The sequence below is a fragment of the Chiroxiphia lanceolata genome, chromosome 20 (genome assembly GCF_009829145.1).
Source record: "Chiroxiphia lanceolata isolate bChiLan1 chromosome 20, bChiLan1.pri, whole genome shotgun sequence".
Taxonomy (NCBI): Eukaryota; Metazoa; Chordata; class Aves; order Passeriformes; family Pipridae; genus Chiroxiphia; species Chiroxiphia lanceolata.
The window spans coordinates 7,608,941-7,628,833 of record NC_045656.1 but is presented as its reverse complement, the minus strand read 5'-3'; the positions used below and the strand labels follow the sequence as shown (position 1 = coordinate 7,628,833).

Sequence of the window (19,893 nt, the reverse complement as noted above, 5' to 3'; positions counted from 1 at the left end):
GTAGGTCACAAATACACTCAGAACAAACCTCTCTCCTGCTCTGTCCCACTCCCTGAGCATCAGAACTGTGCTTTAGGCAGGGATCCCAGACCTCCTGCAGCACAAGCACTGCAGAGCTCACACTGACAGGCAGGGCTGCCTCTGCTCCCTGCCAAGCTCAAACCAGGGGAATGCAGCTCTCTAGAGTCAAGCCTGGGGATCCAGATACCATAAATACTCCACGTGCCAGGAGAAGCCTTCCAGGCCAGCCAAGAAGGACTCTATTTTCAAAATGCACCATGCAGAAAACTAATTCCAGCTCTCACTGGAGCTGACATCAGGAGATAAGAAACCTGCAGCTAAGTTAAAGCAGAGCCACAGGTCGTGTCTGCTCTGCAGAGAGAGCAGATGGCACCAGGCAAGCTGGAGACGTGATTCAATATGTGGCATAAGTTGCTGACTCTGTGGATAGAACCAATTGTCTCACAGCAGGAGATCAGGGGAGCACCAGGAGCAGCACCAAAGAGGCAGAGGAATGTTCTGGTCTATTAGTCTGCAACCATTAAAGCTCAGAGGAGGTAAGGTTTTAGCCTCCAACTGAAAAAGCTGCATCACAGCCCAGAGCAGCAAAGCCCTGCAACCTTCTCTCAAAGAAAAGGGCAGAGTCTTCCCAAGAGCTGCACCAGCACAGCACTGCCCAGCAGTTCATGACAGACATGAAAAGAGGCATCAGACACTCAAACCATCAAGCCAATGTTTTTCTCAAAAAGAAAAAGAATTTCAGTAAGAATGTTATGATAACACAAACACAGAAGTGCAGCAAATTGTGCACAACTCAGAAAGATGTGTCTGAGAGCTTCTACCAGAGCTCACTCTGGGCACTCCTTGCCATGCCCAGGAAACAGAGGCCACCACAGCACTGCCATGAGCACTCTTTTCAGTGAGTGTTACCAGCACTCATTTTAACTGCTCTGAGTTTGATGCCACCAAAATCTGTTTGGAAGCTCAGTGTGGCTGGTAACCACAGACAAAGCAACCCAGTCAGCACTCAGGTAACCTAAATCCACTTTCAACCTGAGATGTGCCTTCCAGTAGAGGTCAGAAACATCTCAAACACTTGGGCATCAAAGAACCCAACTAGCAAGAAAATAACTTTTAGGAAGGGACTGCACATAACAAACTTTCCAAGGCTGCCCACAAAATACACTGCTGAACTTCATGATGAGTTCAGTTTCTGAACTGGGTTCTTAACAACAAAAAGGCAAACCACATCCTGCCCACAGGTAACACCAGAGAGGTTTCTTAACTGCTTTCTATACCCCAGTCCATGGGGGTAAATGCATGCATTTACTTGATCTGAACCAGCCACTTGGTAGTTAAAACCCTTTAAGGTTAAAAAGGAAGGAAGAGAAAGAGCATGCACACCAGAGATAGCCTCTGAGAAGCATCCCAGTCACAGACACGCTTATCTACAGCAGCTGGAATGCAGGAGCCAAATTCAGCTGTTTGGCAGAGATCCATCTTTCTCTGTGCACACTTGACCTTAGCAATTACTCCCATGGTTTGTACTTGCCACCTCGATTTGACACACATAAGACGTTGTTTTGCAAACTCAAGTCAAAGTTAATGGGGACTGGCACCAGCACAGCCCTGTACTGGTAACTCCAGGACAATGAATCCCGTGGCAGTTTGCTCTCCAGCATGTTTGATTTCACACAATAAAATGTGGCAGGAAAATTTCCACCTGTTGAAACACCATGTTCTCATTCCTTTGTTTTTCCTGGCTTTAGTTCACTTGGAGCCTGCAGGAGTCTCTCCTGGCACAACCTGGTCTGGAGGCCATGAGCACATGCCCTGCACTGTTCAGTGAACCATGTACTCTGGTTATCCATCTCTAGAGCTCAGCCCAGGAAGCTCCTGCAGGGGATTGGGATTTCCCCATCCTCATTTCATTGCACATTTAAATTCTGGAATCACTGGGAAAGGCCTCCTGGTCCAAGCATGAGCCTCCACAGTCCTTGGCACAGAGCTGAGCAACTTAGATGGCTCAAAACAGCCCCTCTGGTGGTTTTGCTCCTTCTGTCACACCACTTACAACTGACTGCCCTTTGCCTGCTCTTTATCCACTACTAAAAATAAACGTTAAAACCTACAACCCCAAAGGGACACAATAAATTCACACAACATCAAATTACACGTGTACTGGCCTGGGTACCAGTCAGTTCATCCACGCTCTCCCCGGGTTACACTTTACATGAACTCCTCGGCTGGGGAGCTGCTCCAAGGGCTGCTGGCACCCTCCACAGGGGCATCTTTAACAGCAGTGAGATGTAAACTACTGCTTAGGGAGAGACCACACAGATGCCAAGTGGATCCTGTCTGCAGCCTCAGCAACATTCCACTCAGTTCGTGTCGGTGCATCCTCCCTGTAATCTCAGCCCGTGAGTTGCCCACAGCTGCCAACGCTGAGCCTGAGGCTGTGACTTGTCACAGTGAAAGGGTTTATTTCTGCACATGCTGGAGGCTATTGGACACAAAATAAACCACAGTGATGGCAGCACAGAGCAAACTGGTCTGCAGTTCACACCTTCACACTTCTTGTGAAACGAAAGTAGGTGAAACCTCTGCTCGCTGGCAGGGCAAAGGCAGCCTGAAAGGCTCACACGCCAGCCACTAATGCCACAGCCTCTAACCAGCTGCCTCACATCGAAGCTGGAGGATGAAACCAGCCCTGCAGCAAATAATACCGCTCTCTGGGGGCAGAGGAACGTAAGCCCAAAGCTCTGGAATCACTTTCCCTTCAGAGTCCACCCATCCCATTTCATCACAAGGGTAGAAAAGCTCAGGGCTGCAGTTAACAAACCTCCTGCCCGAGGTGTCTGCCGGTAACAAAAGCCACCAGAACACACAGCACAGACCGTCCAGGATATCCTGTTCCCTCCTAAGCCAAGTCACCAGATTACACAAACCTTCCTCCTGCTGGACTTCTCACAGCAGCAGAGTGAACCTTGAGCAAGCAAACACCAGGGCTGGTGTGCTCAGCAGGGTGGAGGGAAGGAGACAGGTGGTAGGGAAAGAGATCAAACTGCATCTTATTTGAACACAACATCTTATTTGGTCAGTGAAATCCTGGGGAATGATTCAGCCACTGCTAAAAATCAAGACTTCCTCTTCCAGCACAGAGCTGATGTGTTCAGGTCCAGTAATGGATCCCTCTCCCTCATTCCCAAGCAAGCTGGATGCAGGGTTAGCACAGGATTCTGCTCCAAAGCCCATGTTTCAGAAAGACAGTCTTATTAGAAATTGTTAAGCTGTAAGCTCTGAGGGATAAACAGCACTGGATGTCACTGCTTGCTCAGCACTCCTGCCATCATCCCTCAGCCCCAGCATGAGGAAAAGCAGAGCAGTCAGAGTCCAGCAAAGCAACACAACTTCTTGGGATCCTTTCTGCAAGGTTTTTGTTGTTTCCTCACCACAGAAGTTCCTGCCCTGTCTGGTGAGGCTGAGGTACAACATCCGCCGAGGGGGCACAGCAATGGGGTAACTGCTTCTAATGACACAGCCAAAATTTCTCTTCCCCCCCAGCCCACAGAGTCTCTTCCATGAGAGCCTCTCATCACATAAACTATCATTTAAATTCCATTTTCAACAAAACCAACACACACACAGCAGCCCACTGAGGTGGCTGAGCCAGCCCAGCCACCTCCACCCAGGTAGAGTGGTGGCACCAGGAGGTCACTTTCTCCTATTCAGATCACTTCCCAGTGATTCAGATTCCCTAAGGGAGGGATTAGGAGCTCTCCTAGAGGCTCCAGCAGAGAATTTCAGATCCCTTCTAGATCCCCCATACAGTGGATGAGAACAGGTCATACAGGCTGTCACCTTCCACACAGGTCTAGGAGCAGAGCAGTCCATGGAAAAACTGCCAACCCCACTTGGCTAGCTCAGATCATCTATCTAAATTTTACATAGTCTTCCAGCAGGCTATTCTATAACCACAAAATCACAAGTTCAGAGATTAAAAAACCTCACAGGATGCTGGCATTGGTTTAATACCATTAAAAATAATTTCTTCTTTCCTGTATCAAAATTTAGTAACCATCGAGAGACCTAAGGAGAATTCATTTGGCAAATGAAGCCTCCCATATGCAGGACAACTCTCCACCACCTAACAGGGTCAGGAAGAATCCTCCAGTTTGCTGTGATTTCTTCTCTAAAAACACCTCCCAAGCCGTGACTCATCAGGTGCCTATTGGTGTGCCCATGATGCCACCTCTCTTCATCTCGAGCTGCTAGAACGCATTCAAAGCTAAAAATATCACTTCACTCACCGTCCCTTCCTCTGTGGTAATCACCACTGGTCTGGGTGTCAGTTCTCAGAAGCTATTCCTAGAAGATCCTGTGTCAGGTGAGCCAGCAGAGCCAGCACAGCTTACCTTCTACGTCGTACCACTGGGCACCGTTCGTGATCCCGTCTTGGAAGGTCTCTCCCTCCTCGCCAGGGCAATTGGGTTTGCCAGTTCTCATTACGGGGTGATGAGATGCATAAGCTTTTGCCAAATATTTGAAGACTTCATCATCAGCTGATTTACTGTAGACTCCTGTGGGCCTATGTGTGGGAGAGTCATCGTAGGGATAGCTTGCCACCACGGAGCCACCATGGAGATTGCCAGAGAGCAGAAACCTGCGGTTGGGAAGGAGAGTCATGCTGGAACAATTTCAACAAGAAGCAGGCTACAGCCACCCAACCAGTTATTCTGCTGCTTTCCCACCCAAACCAGGCTCTCAGGAGCCTCCATGCTCTGTTTGAGATCAATGAGGCAAAATGCACTCATTGGACGAGGTGCCCAGCAGTAAGTTGGGCACTTTGGAAGTGGAAGCGATCGGACCCTGCTCCACCAGCCCTGGGCAGAGAGAACACCTGTGGAGCTGCAGCTACACCAAGGTTATGTTAACAGACAGGCACTCGTTCAACACCCAGTCAGCTACTGCTGGACATGACACACCATCCTGGGAGACGTATCCCAACCTCCAACACAGCGAGCAGGATCATCAGAGGGTCTGAACAGCGTCCCAGTGGGAGCACAGTGGGGAAATCTCCAGATTTTCTGCAATAACCAACTCTCAGGACTGGCTGATTGCCTCCCCAAACTGACATCTGGCATTACTGGAGATGGAACAAGTTCCTTGCTGCAGCCTAAGACCCAGCCCTCAAACTTTGTGACAGATGAGCAGTGCCCTGCACATGAACCGATGTACACGGCTCTTCGTCAAGCTCTGAGCAACTCCTGGTAGGTACAACAGAACCAACTCACTCAAATAAAATCTGGATGAGAGACAGAGCTCTTAAAATCTCAACTCAAAAAACATAGGCCCTATATCACCCTTCAGTTTGATCACAGGCAGCACAAGCATTTCAATGAATACCAAAGGTAATTGTCCCTGCTTTTCCTCTTCCCACCAAACACAGCACTGAGGGAAAAAGAGCTCTCCCCTGCACTCAGTCAAATGGGATTTGGTTTCCAAGCAAAGGTAACGTGACTGATACTTTTACCCTGCTTAAAATAGTGCCCATGAATTGCATTACACCCACTATCTCCGTTTTTAATCAAACAGTTCTGTTTACCCATTCATTTTTCTATCAGCAGTTATGTTAGTCTAACAATCACACCACTATTAACTGGTGCTGCCAGGCAGAGGGACGCACAAAGCACCACGTTTTTCCTGTTTCACCCTGGCTGACAGCAAATCCCACCTCAAATACTCACAGAAAAAATAAAATAAAAAGCTCAAGGTGTTTTCAAAACGATATCAAGAATGCACAAGTTTCCCTAGTAACCCATTTTGAGCTGAACCAAATCTGGGGAGATTTTAGTGGAAAGTGCTGCATCAGAGCTTTCCTAAAGGATCCTTTGGACAAGCAATTCTGGTGAAGTTCATTAAATTTCTCTGGAGCAGCATCCCCATGGACACTGCCATCCATCAAGGTTTAATAAAGATACTTAATAAATCCACCAAGATTTAATAGAGTTCAAGCAAATTTTGTTTCCTAAAGCTGAGGAAACATTATACAACGCTGAACGTTGTGTCTGTTGGTTGGAGTCAACCAACAGCACACTGTGGCCATCAGCCACCCCCTCTCCATCTCTCTCTATCCCTGTTTTGGGAAGAGGGCCATAATTTGTTCAAGTGTGTTGCCTGTATTCGATCACACTTTGCATTCCTGCTTTCTCTGCACAACTTCCCACGGTTGGTTGCACTGACCTTTGTGGTTTGGACCTTCCACAGTTCTCCAAAGTAGAACACACAGCAGATGAAAAGCCACTGCCCACCCCGGCCACTGAGCTTTCCAGGGCTGCCCCAGACCCTCAAAGCAGGGCTGGGCTTCAAAAGTGCCATCTCCTCTCCTGGGCTGCCCCATTCCAAGCACAGCAGCTTCCCACTGCTCCCCTCCTTGGAAGGGGAGAGCCAAACAGCTCAGCCCTGTGTGCTTCCACAGGACAGACGGGGAAGAGGACTGTGCGAGTAGGGCCTGTATTTGGAAACGCTGCTGCACAGAGCATTATTGCTAAATCCAAGGAATTATCCATGAAACACAAAGATAGGGGGAAAAGCCCAGTTCAGTGTAATTCTGTTAACATGGTCGCACACAGACTAGCTGCTCACTTAACCCCGGATATTTTCAGCATCCCACAGTTCATAGTGAAAGCACTGTCAGCCCCAAGAGCACGGCACACCGACAAGCTCAAGGCGAGGCGGGAGGGAAGTTTCCAGTCACAATCTCCGGGAGGTGGGACACGCGCAGATGGCCATGGAGGCCGGGAACACCTGGGCGTGTGCGCACAGGCTATGCCCTGCGGGGCTGGTGCAGCTTCTTTGCAAGTGCACAGAAACTGGGGCCACCAAACGCTCTCCCCAGGGCCAGCCCAGCGCAGGATGGTACCGGCTACGATGAAAGGCCCACGCGTGGAGGCAGGCTGGGGAAAAACAGGTGGAGAACGAGCTTTTCCTTCCCGCCAGGCCCTCCTGGGAAGCACCGGGGAGGCTGGACCCGGCTGACACCTCCGGGGAAGCGGTGCCGAGGTGCGGGGCGTCGGGCGAGGGGGGGACCGCGCTGCACTCACTTGTTGCGGCGCATCCAGTCGATGAGCGCTTGCACCTCGGGCACGGGCTCCAGGTCGGGCTCGGCGGCGCCGAACTGGTCGGGGAAGCTGCGGTTGAGGTCGCGGCCGCGGCTGTTCTCCCGCCCGCCCTCCCCGCCGCCGCCGCCGCCGCAGTCGCCCTCGCGGGCGCGCTCGAAGCCGTCGGGGTTGAGGCTGGGCAGCAGGTACAGGTCGGTGGTGTTGAGCAGGCGGACGATGCGCGCGTCGCCGCCGTCCCAGCCCCGCACCAGCTCCCGCGCCAGGCGCAGCAGCAGCGGCCGCGCCAGCGGCTCGTCTCCGTGCATGTTCCCCACCAGCTTCACCTGCGGCCGCCCGGGCAGAGCCGCGCCGCCGGCCGGCTCGCCGGGCCGCTCGGGGCCCAGCCCGGCCGTGAGCCGCAGCACCCACAGCGGCCGCTTCTCCACCGACTGCCCGATGCTGAAGAGCCGCGCCAGGCCCGGCGGGGCCGCGTCCGCCAGAGCCCGCAGCGCCTCGCCCAGCTCGGCCGAGTGCAGGTAGCGCAGCGCCTCGCCGGGCTCCGCCGCCGCCGCCGCCTCCGCTTTCTTGATGTGGCGGGCGCGGGCCGGGCTCGGCAGCGGCAGCAGCAGCGGCAGCAGCGCGCAGAGGAGCGGCAGCAGCCGCGGCATCGCCCGGCCGGGCCCCCGCGCCGCGCTCCCCGCGGCCATGGCCCCGCGCGCGCCCCGGTCCCGCCGCGCCGCTCCGGGACCCGCCGGGGGGGCGGAGCCAGCCGGGGGGGCGGGATTTGCTGCCGCGCCCGCTAATCAGCGGTGGGGGAGGGGGAGGAGCCGCCCGAAAGAGGCGGTGGGGGACCAATGAGGGGCGGCGGGAGCGGCGCGTCACTGCAGGGGGTGGGTGGTAACGAGCCCTGCGGCGCCCCCTGGCGGCCCCTGGGCCCGACCCCGCTGCGGGGCTGAACTGGGGCTGGAGCTGGAGCGGGAGCGGGGCTCAGTCGCGCTCCCTGGAGAGGTGTTTCCGTCCCCCATCCTTGGCTTTCCGCGCTCGCTATCTGCCCTCCCGCAAGCCTAAGCGGAGCCGCTGCACGGTGCGGCTGAGATGGATAATAATCCAAGAGCGAGTTGTTGCACCCAGAGAGACAAACAGACACCCTGAGTCCTTCGGAGGGGTCACGACAGGCCGCCCCAGCAGCCTCCTCTCTGGAGGATAAAGCCTGGACATAAACCAGAGCCTGGAGTGGAAGGATGGGGTGGCCTTTGCCTGGGCACAGTGACAGGCTGCAGGTCAGAGGGCACAAAGTGGAGCTCCTGGGGCCTCCATCTTCCTGGCGGGAAGGGCATGTGACCAGCCCTGGCCACGCTACCTGCTCAGATCAGACCTCTAGGGATTAAACACATTTTAACATGGTGTTTGTGTGTTGTGTTGCTGTGCTGCGAGCAACTGCAGAACTGTGGGCCTCAGAAGAGATAAAAATTGTACTTTTGGGTTTCCTTCATCTAATTCCCTTTGGGAGGCAGGTGAGATGACACCTTACTCTGCAAAAATCACCTCACGGTCCATAAAACATTGAAAATGTCCATCTCCAACAGCAGATTCCTGTCAATTCCTGTTTAACTTTTCAGTAGTATCTCGTGAACACATCTGCTTCCCAGCTCTGGCATTTCCTGTTAGAGGCACAAGCTGCAAGTCCAGCACATAAAACTGATGTTCAGGGGAACCATCAGTGGTGTGACGTCACGGCATTCTGGGATCCTTTGCACAAGAGATCAGATGATGCAAACTCCTGTGTGAGCATCAAAAGGGCCCTGAGGAAAGGGAGAGTAAATTGGCTTATCTTTCTTGGGGCTCATTAGGAGAGGGACAAGCAGGGAACAGGGATTATCCATCAAAAAGATGCCCCAAATCTAATTAAACTGGAAAAGCCAAAAGACCTCGGTCATCAGGATGTTCTTAAGCCAAAGGGAGGAAGGAACATCAAGAGGCAATTTGACTGTCTCAGAAGTGATCACCGTTACTGAGGCTTTAAGTCCTCAGTCTACAAACAAATTGCTCTGGATTTACCCAGAGTAACTGAGCTCATTTCCCTTTTTAGCTGATAAAAGCCCCGTTGTCTGGAACTCCAACAGACCAATTGTAAAAGCAGCATGTGGCAAAGGCTGATGAGTCACCCGCTCATTTGCTCAGCAGCCAGTAACAATAAATCCTTCACATTTCCTTGGAGAGCTCTGCCTTCCACATCCCTGAGTGAGCAAATCCTCAGGATAGGGATCAATCTGCAAGAAGTCACCTCCTCCTGCTCTTCCTCCTTCTCTTCCTCCTCCTCCTCATCTCTGCCCTGTGCCAGTGCTTGCCTTGAGCTTCAGCCCTGGCACTCGACAAGGTGGTTACTCAGGAGCTGTGGCTTTTGCCTCATGACACTCTGCAGTGATTGCAACCTTGGAACAGGAATGTGGTTCCATCCTGAAGGTTGGCTGCAAATGGTTTCCCATGAACTGGAAAGATGGAGCAGCTCAGTCTTTGCAGACTCCTCGCAGAGGGAATGAAAGGTGACGCCACAGCGGGGAAGTTAAAGCTGCTAATATTGTCTGGCAGCACTTCACAAGATCAAATCAGCACTTGGTTTTCCAGCAGAGCACTTCCAAGAAATCCCACTGGTGATGAAAGTTCCTAGGTAGACAAAAATATCTGACATCCAGGCTGCTCAGCAGCCACAGTGGAATACAGTCTTAAAGAGAAGCAGATCTAGGAATACTGCTAGGTAATGTCCTGTACTGGCCACCAGCATGAAACAGGAACTAAGTTTAGCATCCTACCTAGTAATTTTTGTTTCCCAGAGGAAACCCTTGAAGCCCAGCCCACCCGTTCCAGAGCTGTGTTTTCTGTCCATAAGACTAACAAAGTCATGGGAACCTGGCAGGTAATCACAGCTACGACACACCCTGACCCCTGGCTGAGGCAGGAGCCCACCTGGAAAATTGGGTCAGTCAGGTAGAAAATGGAGTTTCATGAGTGGATGGCACAAAGCAAAGAATAACAGCATTGATTTCCCTCAGTGCTGCTGGGTATGAGGGCTCCAGGCTGCCAACCAAGGCTCCCAAGGTGGGAAAACTACAAGGGCCAACATTTAGGTGGAATTTCATACAGACAAGTCACTTTTATCTCCTGCAGGGGACCTATATTGCTAATTTAATGCCAAGCTCCTTTCACATTTCCTTTTATTTGGGACCACATGTGCCAGGGTAGGACAGCAGCAGCCCCACTAATGCATTGTCTTTAGTCATGATTGGTGACTGCAGCACCCACCAATGCTGGATGTGACCCAGAGCAGGTGGGAAAGAGGGGCACCAGTGCTGACTGAAGGTAAGAGAAGCTGTGCCTACTGCAGTGCTTTCTTCTCAGCATGGGAAACATTGGCAAGTGCCTTGATGCTCCCAATTCAAGGTTGGACTTGCCCTCCTGGAATGTGGTTCTATTCCTTGCACTCATTTCAGAAAGGGAGAGTTTAAACTATCCAGGAGCAGTTGTTTGAAATGATGACTGAAGTTCTTCAAGCCTAATTTACTCACACTTCTGGAAGAAGTACATGAGTACAGCAATATATATATATATCTCAGTAGAAGCCCAGGATAAGCTTCCATATTGCATCAGAAGGAGCACAGACTCCACAGGACACTTCCTACAGCACAGATGAAAAACACCAGTGGAATTACCATCCCAGAGATGCCTCCTCCTCCTCTGAGCCCAGAGGTTTGAGCAGACCTGCCCATGAGCGTGGCTTTAGCCTTCTACAGGGTTTACTGTCTCTGAGCTTGTGCCAAGGTGTTCACAGGGATCTTGTCCAGTTTCCAGCACTCCCAGGTGACTTTGCTCCCTACCAGCTCTCGTGGGTGGGTACCCAGCAGGTGGCATTCACATCCAACACTTGTGCTGGAGCCTCACCTTCCTGAAGGCTTCTCTTCCACCATATTTATCCCAGGATCTGTTTGTTAATTAATTAATGCCTATTTTTCATTTGAATGTTTAATGCCCTCTAAGCAATTTATTTTAAAATTACACAATATTCACTGGTTTGGTGCTTCTTTTGCTATTCTTATTCCTTCCCAAGAATAAAATTCACTTATCATCCCTCTGCATTCAAGGGCACAGTATGTGACCTTTATATAAGGACCATCAGAAAACAGAATGATTAATAAAATCATGAAAAAGTACTTGAGATCAGTCCTTCTCAGCAGTGGGAAATACGTGGGGTATAGGCTGGGAGTCTGGGAAATCAGGGCACATCACAGCTCCATAATCTTGGGAAAAATAGGCTTTGTGGGAGGGAACAGGAGTGCTGAGTAAGTTCAAGCAGCGTTCCCTGACAGCCTTGCTTTCCATCCCTGATATCTGGCAAGCGGAGGCAGCAGATTTGGGTGTTACAGTCATCCTCCAACAATGGAAATGTTGCAAAATATGTAGCACCACGTATTAAGAAAGGATTAGGAGTGGGGAACCACAAGGAGTAGGAAGACAGGAGCAGCCTTGGAGCAAGCCTCAGGCACTGTTGCAGAAACATGTTTTCTGGAGCGGGATTACAGCCGTGTTACAGGCATTGTTTGCTTGACAAACCAACCCATGGATACGATCCCAGGCTTCCACACATCTGTGCAGATCCTGCCATGCCCCTGACTCCAAGAGCAACCATCAGCCCTCACAACTCTGCTGGATATAAACTGGGCTCTCATCTGCCAGTGAGACTGCGGGGGAATAAGAGTTGTGTCCCTGAAGGCACTGAGGAGATCTGTGCTGGGAGAAACTACTGGGAAGTTTGAAATCAGAGGTTAAGAGGTTCCACCCAGTGGAGAAGAAATTTCTGCCCAATCTCTATCATGGTCTAAATCTTCTCAGGTTTCTAAGGCTTGGATTACACCCAGGAATAGACTGGTGTTTATTAATTAATTCCCTTTGAGGCTGCTCAGAGTTATATTTGACACCAGTCTTATTCTGGGTTTGTTGGTCCAGCGTTGCCATAAGGATGACAAGCAGGAGCTGGTGTGGTGGATTACTCTGGCTTTAGCTCATGGTCTGTCTAATCCAGCCTTGGCAGTGCCTGATCCAAGTGCCTCAAACGTGAGGGTTGGATCCTCTGCTGTGGAGATTTACAGTATCTGCCTCACTGAGGAGGTTCCTCCAATCCAAGTCATTAGTGGCTGCTTTACATTCTGGAACGTGAGGTTTACGTCCCTCCAAAACGTAATGGAAAGGTGGAGAATGCAACCCACAAAACTCTAGACCTCAGTAATTAGACACCCACAAGTTAATTACACCCTGTATAAAAAGAAAAGTGTAAAAAGTCATTGCGAAAGTAATTCTTACCAGTTCCAAAAAGCTGCCTTTCGGTGCCTTGGGCCAGAAACACCTGGATTTTCTAGTCCCTCTTCCCTCAGCAGATCTCAAAGCCCATTGCAAAAGAGGACGCTGCCATTGCACCAGACGAACCTGAGCTCACCTTGCTGCCTGTGTCATGGACCTGCTGGGACAGAATTTTACCCAGGTCCTACTTGATTCTGTGCCCAACGTCGTGACACACACCCCCCCAGAACAGCTGACCACCTTTTCCCCTGCTCTCATTTTTAGACTCAGAATGTGCCCCCAAACTCCTTCTTTACATCCTCACCTACTCTAATCACATCCTTCTTCTCCCAGAGTACCACTGCAACGCAGTGACCAGAGGGATCACAGAGCTCCCCATGCTCTCCTGCCTTTGGCAGGAGCACAGGAGCCATTTCCCAGCCCCTTCCTTTGCATCCCTTTGCAACTCAGCTCAATTCCAAACCACAAAGATCACTTCACTCTTAGGAAGAACATTTGGGTTGAAGTTTGTACTGCACCACAAGCCAACATTTTACAGTTAGTTGAATACTACAAGCACAGGACATAAAACGTCCTAAAAATGTTGGAAGAAGCTAAATTTATTTCTTAAACTGAGTTTGAGGGTAAAAAGTACACTAAAAGGCTGGACACTCATTTCTAAGTTTTATGAAAGGCAGACTGAGAACTGTCTCTTTAAGGGACTTTTGTATCCATTTACTTTTTAACTGAAAACTATTCCCTGTTAGTTTTAAGGGTAAACCAATAAACAGAAAGAGATATATTAAGAAACACTCAGAGGTGCTCCTTGTTTGCAACAGCCCCACAAATGACTGTGTGGTCCTGTGCTGTGTGTACAGGCAGCCCTGGAGCAGGAGCCCTCCCTGCCCACCTCTGTGCTACGAAGAAAACACCAAGGACATGTCCCAGGCTCCTCCTGCTCATGAAATGCACTTTATGGCTCTGATGAGCCCATTGCTGATGAGTGCTGTGCCCTGTGCCTGCAGGGACACTGAGAGCAGTGAGAACACATTCCAGGGATTGCAAGGTCCCTGTGCTTTGCAACCACGTCACTGTCATCCTGCTGAGGTGTAAGCAGCATTTTCAGGCAGTTTTCCACGTAGCCAAGTGCTTCGGTTGTGCCCTGGGCATGCACAGGCCATGCACAGCTGTCCCAGCAGCAGGGACAGCTGGGACAGACCCCCTCACTCCGTCCTGGGGGGGACCAGGGCTGAGCTAAGCACAAGAGCAGCCTGGGGGCACACACACTGGTGAGCAGGACAGTGTCTCTGACCTCTCCTCTGCCAACACACAGCTCAGAGTCTGAATCTGTGCATTTTCTTATTTTCCACTCAAAGGAGGACATGGCGACAGCACTTTGGGCAGAGAGGGGCAAACTGGAGTCTGCTCCTGCTCTAGGATAACGAGGATAAACTTCCTATGGCTTGAAACAGTGTTGTGAACACCCAGAAAACTGAGAGGTAAACATATTGGTTTTGGCTGAAAGTATTTATGGCTGATGCAGGAACTCTCTTGTTAGTTATTCATTGCCTTGGCAAGTCTCATAAAACAGCCAGCAGAGCCCAGCAAGTGCTTTTCTTCAGTGTTCTGGGAGCTCAGAAATCCAGGAATTGAACGAGGCCTTGAACCCATTTTATGGGTTCACTTCTTACCGAACTACCATAAAATATTGAAATTCAGACCCTATAAATAAGGAGGGGAAGGAGCTGTGCATTTCTCAGCAGAATCAGCCTCTCCAGAGACTCTTCCCAAGGTAAGTCTGGTGCTATATGGCCCAGAGATGGGTTCCCCTGACAGATGATTAGGGACAACAAACTCATGTAATGGAGATTAGAGATATCCAACCCCCTTCAATCTGCTCTTAACTGGAAAATGCCCTGCAACAATCAGCTCAGTTTGTTCCCTGGTGACCCTGTCCCTGCTGTGAGGACTCTCCCCAGGGTGTCTGATGGCAGCAGGGATTAACCCCTTCGAGCCCCAGCAGGGGCAGCAGCGCTGTGACCCTCTCTCCACAGACACCAGCTGGGCCCCTCCGAGATGGCACAGAGACACAGCCTCACCATTCCCTACGGAGCACCCGTCCTTGCCATTTCCTTCCTGGCATGTGTAGCCACAGGTAAGCAACAGAAAAAAATCTCTGGTGGCTTTGTTCGAGCCCCGTCACGCTGACAGTCGAAACTGCCCAGGGGTGGGTGATGTGCCACAGCAACATCCCAGTTTTAGGGTGTTCTAGAGGTCATGCCCAGAGGACTGTCTGAAAACCAGCCTCTGATTTTGAGAGTAGCAGAGAAGGGAATGAGGGAGTTTCAGCATTTTGCAATGGTATTGTGGCAGCTGCACAGGACTGATGAGGGCACAGTTTCCAAACCTGCTCTAAGCAGTGAGAAGTGGTGATAGCTTTGGCCACCTGGGAACACCAGGGAAGAGACAGCTTCAGAATTCTTTATGTTCACAAGATTTTATATTCTGAGCTATATTTATAGTTCATTAATCCATGACCCAGGCTACAGTAGTGAGTTTCAGCCCATTACAAAAAGTTATTTCCCGTACTTCTTTCATTTAGTATGTCCTGAGGTTTTTACAACTCTCAGCCTGTCCAGGATAAAGCTGAGGGGCTGATTAACTAATTTATACTTCCAAGGACATCCAGCTCCAGCTAAAAAACAGAGTATCAAACAGTGAGCAGAAAACCCGAGGGCACAGTGGTACTGCAACAGTGATTGGTGGCAGGAGGGTGAGCAAGACCAGCAGGATGGGGATGATCTTTTGCTGTGTGTTATGTGGTCACTGCTGGTTTTGAGACATTTTGTTGTCACAGGTCAGGCCTCGGTGTTCTGTTGGTCAGCTGCAAAAGCCTGACTTTTGTTTTAAATAACTGTAAAGGGAGCTTTGTGATGAAGACTTCTTGTCTCAAAAACTAACACCCCACCTGAGAACAGCTGTTATGCTGAAGACTGAAAGTCTCAGTCCCTCCTCCAAGGCTGAGGCATGGACAAGTGAGCAGGGCAGCTTTTGTGGGAAGGGTATGGCTTAGGAAGTTTACTGTCCTTGTCCTCCTCCTTCTGCAGGTTTGGAGCTGTCCATAAATAACCACGCTGCCGACTTCCCCCTGTCTACAACGCGTGGCAGCTCAGTCTCCCTCTCCTGCCTCGTCCACAACAGCAGCCAGGCTGAGAACCTGCTCTGGTACCGGGGAGATGGGCAAGTGGGTCTGAAAGATGGGAATAAAGTGAACATCAGCCACATCTGCATACACCCAGTCAACGAGTCTGACAACGGAGTCACCTTCACGTGCAGGCTGGCGCGGGACAAGTCCGTGCAGGTGTCTGTGATCCTGGATGTCAAGTGTGAGTCGCCGGGGTGGATTTCTGTGCGGAATGGCCGGGGTGGGATGGAGCCCTGGGCTGAGCAGCACAGTGTCTGGGCGGTGTTTTACACCCTTGTGTGCTGCCTTCACCAAGAAAAAATGTGTTTAGGAGGAGATAACTCACATTGTAAGACACTCCCTTTCCACAGTGGTGCTTATGGCCTGATCCAAGGCCTCTTTTATAGGGAGTGGGTGGGTCCTTAAGAAAGAGGTCCTGGATAAGTCCCTGACTCCACCTAGATTCTTTCCCAGGGGTACAAGCCAGGGCACAAGAGATACAGGAGTGACAGTCTCTGCCACTGATTTCCCTGCTGATTCCTGGGATCAGGAAAGGCTGTGCAACTGTGATGTGTTAGACCACTGAACAAGGAGTACAAGGGATGTGTGAAGGGAACCTATGTTTAATGGTGGCCATTCTACAAGTACCTGAAATTGGAGCAAGGTGGGGTCAGTCTCTTCTTCCAGGTAACAAGTTACAAGAGGAAATGGCCTCAAGTTACACCAGGGGAGGTTTAGATTGGATATTAGGGGAAATTTCTTCACTTGAAGGGGTTATCAATCAATGGAACTGCTCAGTGCAGTGGTGGAATCACCATCCGTGGAGGGATTTAAAAGATCTGTAGATGTGACACCTGGGGACATGGTTAAGGGGTGGCCTTGGCAGTGCTGAGTTAACAGCTGGACTCAATCTTAGAGGGCTTTTCCAACCTAAATGGTGATTTCTGTGATTCTACGAGCAGCATTATTAATGGCCCATTGAACTGCATTGCTGTGAACAGTTCCTCCCCAGCTGAGCGGAGAAGAGACCCTCCAAATCGAAGAAGAGAAAGATGTTACTCTGACCTGCAACTCCAAATCCAACCCTCAAGCCCAAACAACTTGGTATAAGGACAACAACAACTTGACCCTACAGCAGGGTCGTTATGAGATCCACCAGACGAGTGAGGTCTTTCAGCTCTCTATCACAAAAGTACAGAAGTCTGACAATGGGACCTACACCTGTGTGGTGGAATCTTCCTTGGGAAAGGGGACAAAGGATTTCCACCTGATAATTGAAGGTAACAAGGCTGCTGTTAGACAGTAAGCTTTACAATTAATTCTCCATTCTCTTTTATGATGGCAGCAATCCATTTATATTAAGACGTGTAAGTGGAATGTGGTAAATTCCCTGTGTTAACTTCTGAGGGCACAGCAACAGAAGGAGCCCTCCTGCTCCTGTGCCTGGCACCACAGCACCAGGAAGGGCTTGTCCTGCTCTACCTGTTATTCAGAGGTGTTTGGCAAGTGTGACCCAGGGCAGGCTCATCCCACTGTCACACCTCCCACGCTGACAGGGCACACTCGAGCCCTGTGGTTCGAAGCAGCTCAGGTCTTACTTGAAGTGTCTTACTCTGGCCACAGTATTCTGTCAAGCCCAAAGAGCTGCTTAAGGTTCTTAAGAGAAGTTGTGCTCCAGAAATGGGGCTGGGTGCTCAGGTCTCAGACAGGTGACACCAGGTGAGGTGACCCACAGGCATTTATTTCCCACCCCCCATCCAGGCCCCTTTCATTTCTATACTCCTGGCACAAGATAAAAAGCAATGTTACCTGTGTCATGTTATTCCTGAGCATAACAGTGCCTGGGGGACAGACTCTTCTTCTGGAGCTGATGTTTCAATTCTTCTTCAGTTGGCTAAAACACGAGCTCAGCTCCCTTCTTTCCAGGGGACTAACGCACACAGTCAGTCTGCAAACGGCAGAGAGAGCAACAGTGACAGCTGTGGGAAAAGAAGTAGGTCTTTCTGCAGTCCTGTGAAATGTTCTGGGTTATATGACTGCACTAACCTATCACATATCCAACCTGCTCTTTCCTGGCAGACAAAAAAGCTGTTTTTCCCAAAGAGGCAGTTATTACTGCTGTCGTGGTGGTTGCAATCGCGATATTTTTTGGAATTGCGGCTCGAAGAGATAAATTATGTAAGGTAAGGAAAGCTCTGGTTTCATAGGGAAAAAATAGCTTGTTGCAATGCCCTGGGGTTTTTTCTGCCTTTTCTATTCTACTTCATAGTGTTGCTTTTCACTGTAAGAGAACTGCTACATACTTCCTCCTGCATTAGAATTACCAGTAGATAAATCAAATATTAGATATTTTAAAGAAGGCATCACATACTTGCAAGATATTTGTAACAATATCCCTTTGGTCAGGAAATGTGAAAGATAACAAGACTGTTTCTTTCTTTTCAGTGCTTCAAGAAATCAAACAGCGAAACAGCCCTGTAAGTATTTGACTGCTGATTTATGCTTATTCCAAGTGAACTTCCTTCTTTAAAATTGCCAGAACCTGGAAAAGAGCACTCAGCATGACCCACACCTTCTCTCCCAGTGGAGAGTGGTCCCTGGGAATATGGCAGGACACACACAGATCCTGCCCCAGGCTCCTGCCCTTGCCCTGGCCATCCCAGCACCCTGGCTATGTATGGAGGCACCGGGGATAAAAGTTAATGGTGCTTTCTGGAGCTGAACTCAGCCCAGGTGAATTCAACTCACTTATGAGGAGGTTTTTCCCAGTAGGTGATTTTTCATTTCTTCTGTTCATTTTGCTGCAGGTGAAGAACACAAGGTTCCTGTGCACGCCCAGAAAACATCATTTCTAGGGGTGGAACTAAGGCCTTGCTTGAGATGATGAGATAAAGCACTGAAACAAGTTTTTCGGGGTCAAGTTTATATGGTGTTTTTTTCCAAAATATAACTGGTTCTTCGCACCTGTTGATTCTAACCTGCTGCTTAGAGCACTGCTGTGGAAGGGAGGTTGCCTGAGATGATGCCATTTCTTCCCCTCCATGCTTATTCCAACGAGGAATGCACATGCAGCATGTGGGTTGTGGATCAGTCCACAGAGGAATCTGCACCGGATTGCCACAGATTGTGATGCTGATGCACACAAATGAAGTGAGGTGCTGAGCCGGCAGCTGCTTTCTGTCCTGCAGTGCCATTCCACAGGGTGCTGGGGTGGTGGCCGCCCAACTTCCTGCCCCTTCCCAGTGATCCTCTGGGCATCTCAGCTCCTGTTGTGAGGGTGAAAGCTGCCTGGCACTTCAGCACTGCCACTGCACGTCCTGTCTCCGTGGCTGAGACCAGACCCCAGGGCTTGGGGCAGCCCCAACCACTTGATAGCACACAGTGAGGTTCCAGTGTGGTTGCTCCAGCACTGCAATGGCAGGAAAACCTCTCCATCCACCCCTTCTCCCAACAAATGTGCCACTCAGGCACTTTTCTCAAGGTCCTGGCAAGCTGTGGAGGCCTCATCATGCCTTGGATGGTACATTACTAATACTGCAAATAAACACGGTGTGCTGTAAATCAATTTGCGACTGCAGTGCGCCAACACTCTTCTCGGAGGAGCAGGGCTGTTACTCATCAGGGAGACTCCGCAGCCTGATCCGGAGCGTGATCCAGAGCGTGTCCTTGACTGACGTTCCCCAGGGCTCAGGGAGGACCATGTCGGTGCCACCTCATGCTCCTGAGTGCCTGGTGTCAACACTGCCGTTGTGCCAAACTCAGCAGAGTTCAGGATGACTTTGCAGGGGTGGAGCTGGGAACAGTGGGATGGGGATGTTCCAGTTGGGTGTCCCTTGCCCAGGGTGACACCGGCCCTGAGGGAATGTGGCTGCCTGAAGCCACACACAGCCCCTGCCACTGCTGCTCCTCGGGCGGGGGTGAGGGGTCAGTGTGAAGGGTTAATGTGAGGGTCAGTGTGAGGGGTCGCTATGGGGGTCAGTGTGAGGAGTCTGTGTGAAGGTCAGTGTGAGGGTCTGTGTGAGAGGTCTGTGTGAGGAGTCGGTGTGAGGGATCTGTGTGAGGATCGCTGTGAAGGGTCGGTATGAGAGGCGGCTGTGAGGGTTGGTGTGAGGGGTTGCTGTGGGGGTCGGTGTGAGGGGTCAATGTGAGGGGCAGATGTGAGGGATCTGTGTGAGGGTCTCTGTGGGGGGTCGCTGTGAGGGATCTGTGTGAGGGGCCGCTATGAGGGGTCAGAGTGAGGGTCAGTGTGAGGGGTCGCTGTGAAGGGTCGGTAACGGGGGT

The 19,893-nt window shown here is 50.7% G+C and overlaps 2 protein-coding genes across 7 annotated transcripts in view; one reads left to right on the top strand and one right to left on the bottom strand.

The window, feature by feature from the left end:
* Window positions 1-19,577, bottom strand: part of CPD (carboxypeptidase D) — a 38,001-nt gene extending 18,424 nt beyond the window's left edge. Inside the window, exons 1-4 of one of the 5 annotated variants that reach the window (XM_032707217.1) lie at window positions 18,361-19,577; window positions 17,422-17,560; window positions 12,453-12,609; window positions 4,416-4,663 (exon numbers count right to left, since the gene is read on the bottom strand). In XM_032707217.1, coding sequence (XP_032563108.1) covers window positions 4,416-4,506 — 91 coding nt within the window. In that variant the 5' untranslated portion in view covers window positions 4,507-4,663; window positions 12,453-12,609; window positions 17,422-17,560; window positions 18,361-19,577. Of the gene's footprint in view, window positions 1-4,415; window positions 4,664-7,103; window positions 7,790-12,452; window positions 12,610-17,421; window positions 17,561-18,360 lie in introns of those variants that run through there. The other 4 variants (XM_032707216.1, XM_032707218.1, XM_032707215.1 and 1 more) reach the window with 4 other exon arrangements.
* TMIGD1 (transmembrane and immunoglobulin domain containing 1) lies at window positions 13,780-18,528 on the top strand. 2 transcript variants are annotated; one of them, XM_032707220.1, is made up of 7 exons: window positions 13,782-14,220; window positions 14,483-14,583; window positions 15,536-15,814; window positions 16,614-16,892; window positions 17,692-17,795; window positions 18,058-18,089; window positions 18,420-18,528. In XM_032707220.1, the coding sequence occupies exons 2-7, from the start codon at window positions 14,505-14,507 to the stop codon at window positions 18,421-18,423; spliced, it is 777 nt and encodes a 258-aa protein (XP_032563111.1). In that variant the 5' UTR covers window positions 13,782-14,220; window positions 14,483-14,504; the 3' UTR covers window positions 18,424-18,528. The 2 variants fall into 2 exon arrangements, with proteins under 2 accessions (XP_032563113.1, XP_032563111.1); XM_032707222.1 differs by lacking the exon at window positions 18,420-18,528 and having other exon boundaries at window positions 13,780-14,220; window positions 18,058-18,093.
* Window positions 19,578-19,893: the final 316 nt, after the last annotated feature.

Excerpts from the sequence above, each read along its gene's own strand:
- TMIGD1 (XM_032707220.1), top strand. The coding sequence starts at position 14,505 with ATGGCACAGAGACACAGCCTCACCATTCCCTACGGAGCACCCGTCCTT. Across the intron at positions 14,584-15,535 it reads CCTGGCATGTGTAGCCACAG|GTTTGGAGCTGTCCATAAAT; the intron begins GTAAGCAACAGA and ends CTCCTTCTGCAG. Across the intron at positions 17,796-18,057 it reads GAAGAGATAAATTATGTAAG|TGCTTCAAGAAATCAAACAG; the intron begins GTAAGGAAAGCT and ends CTTTCTTTTCAG.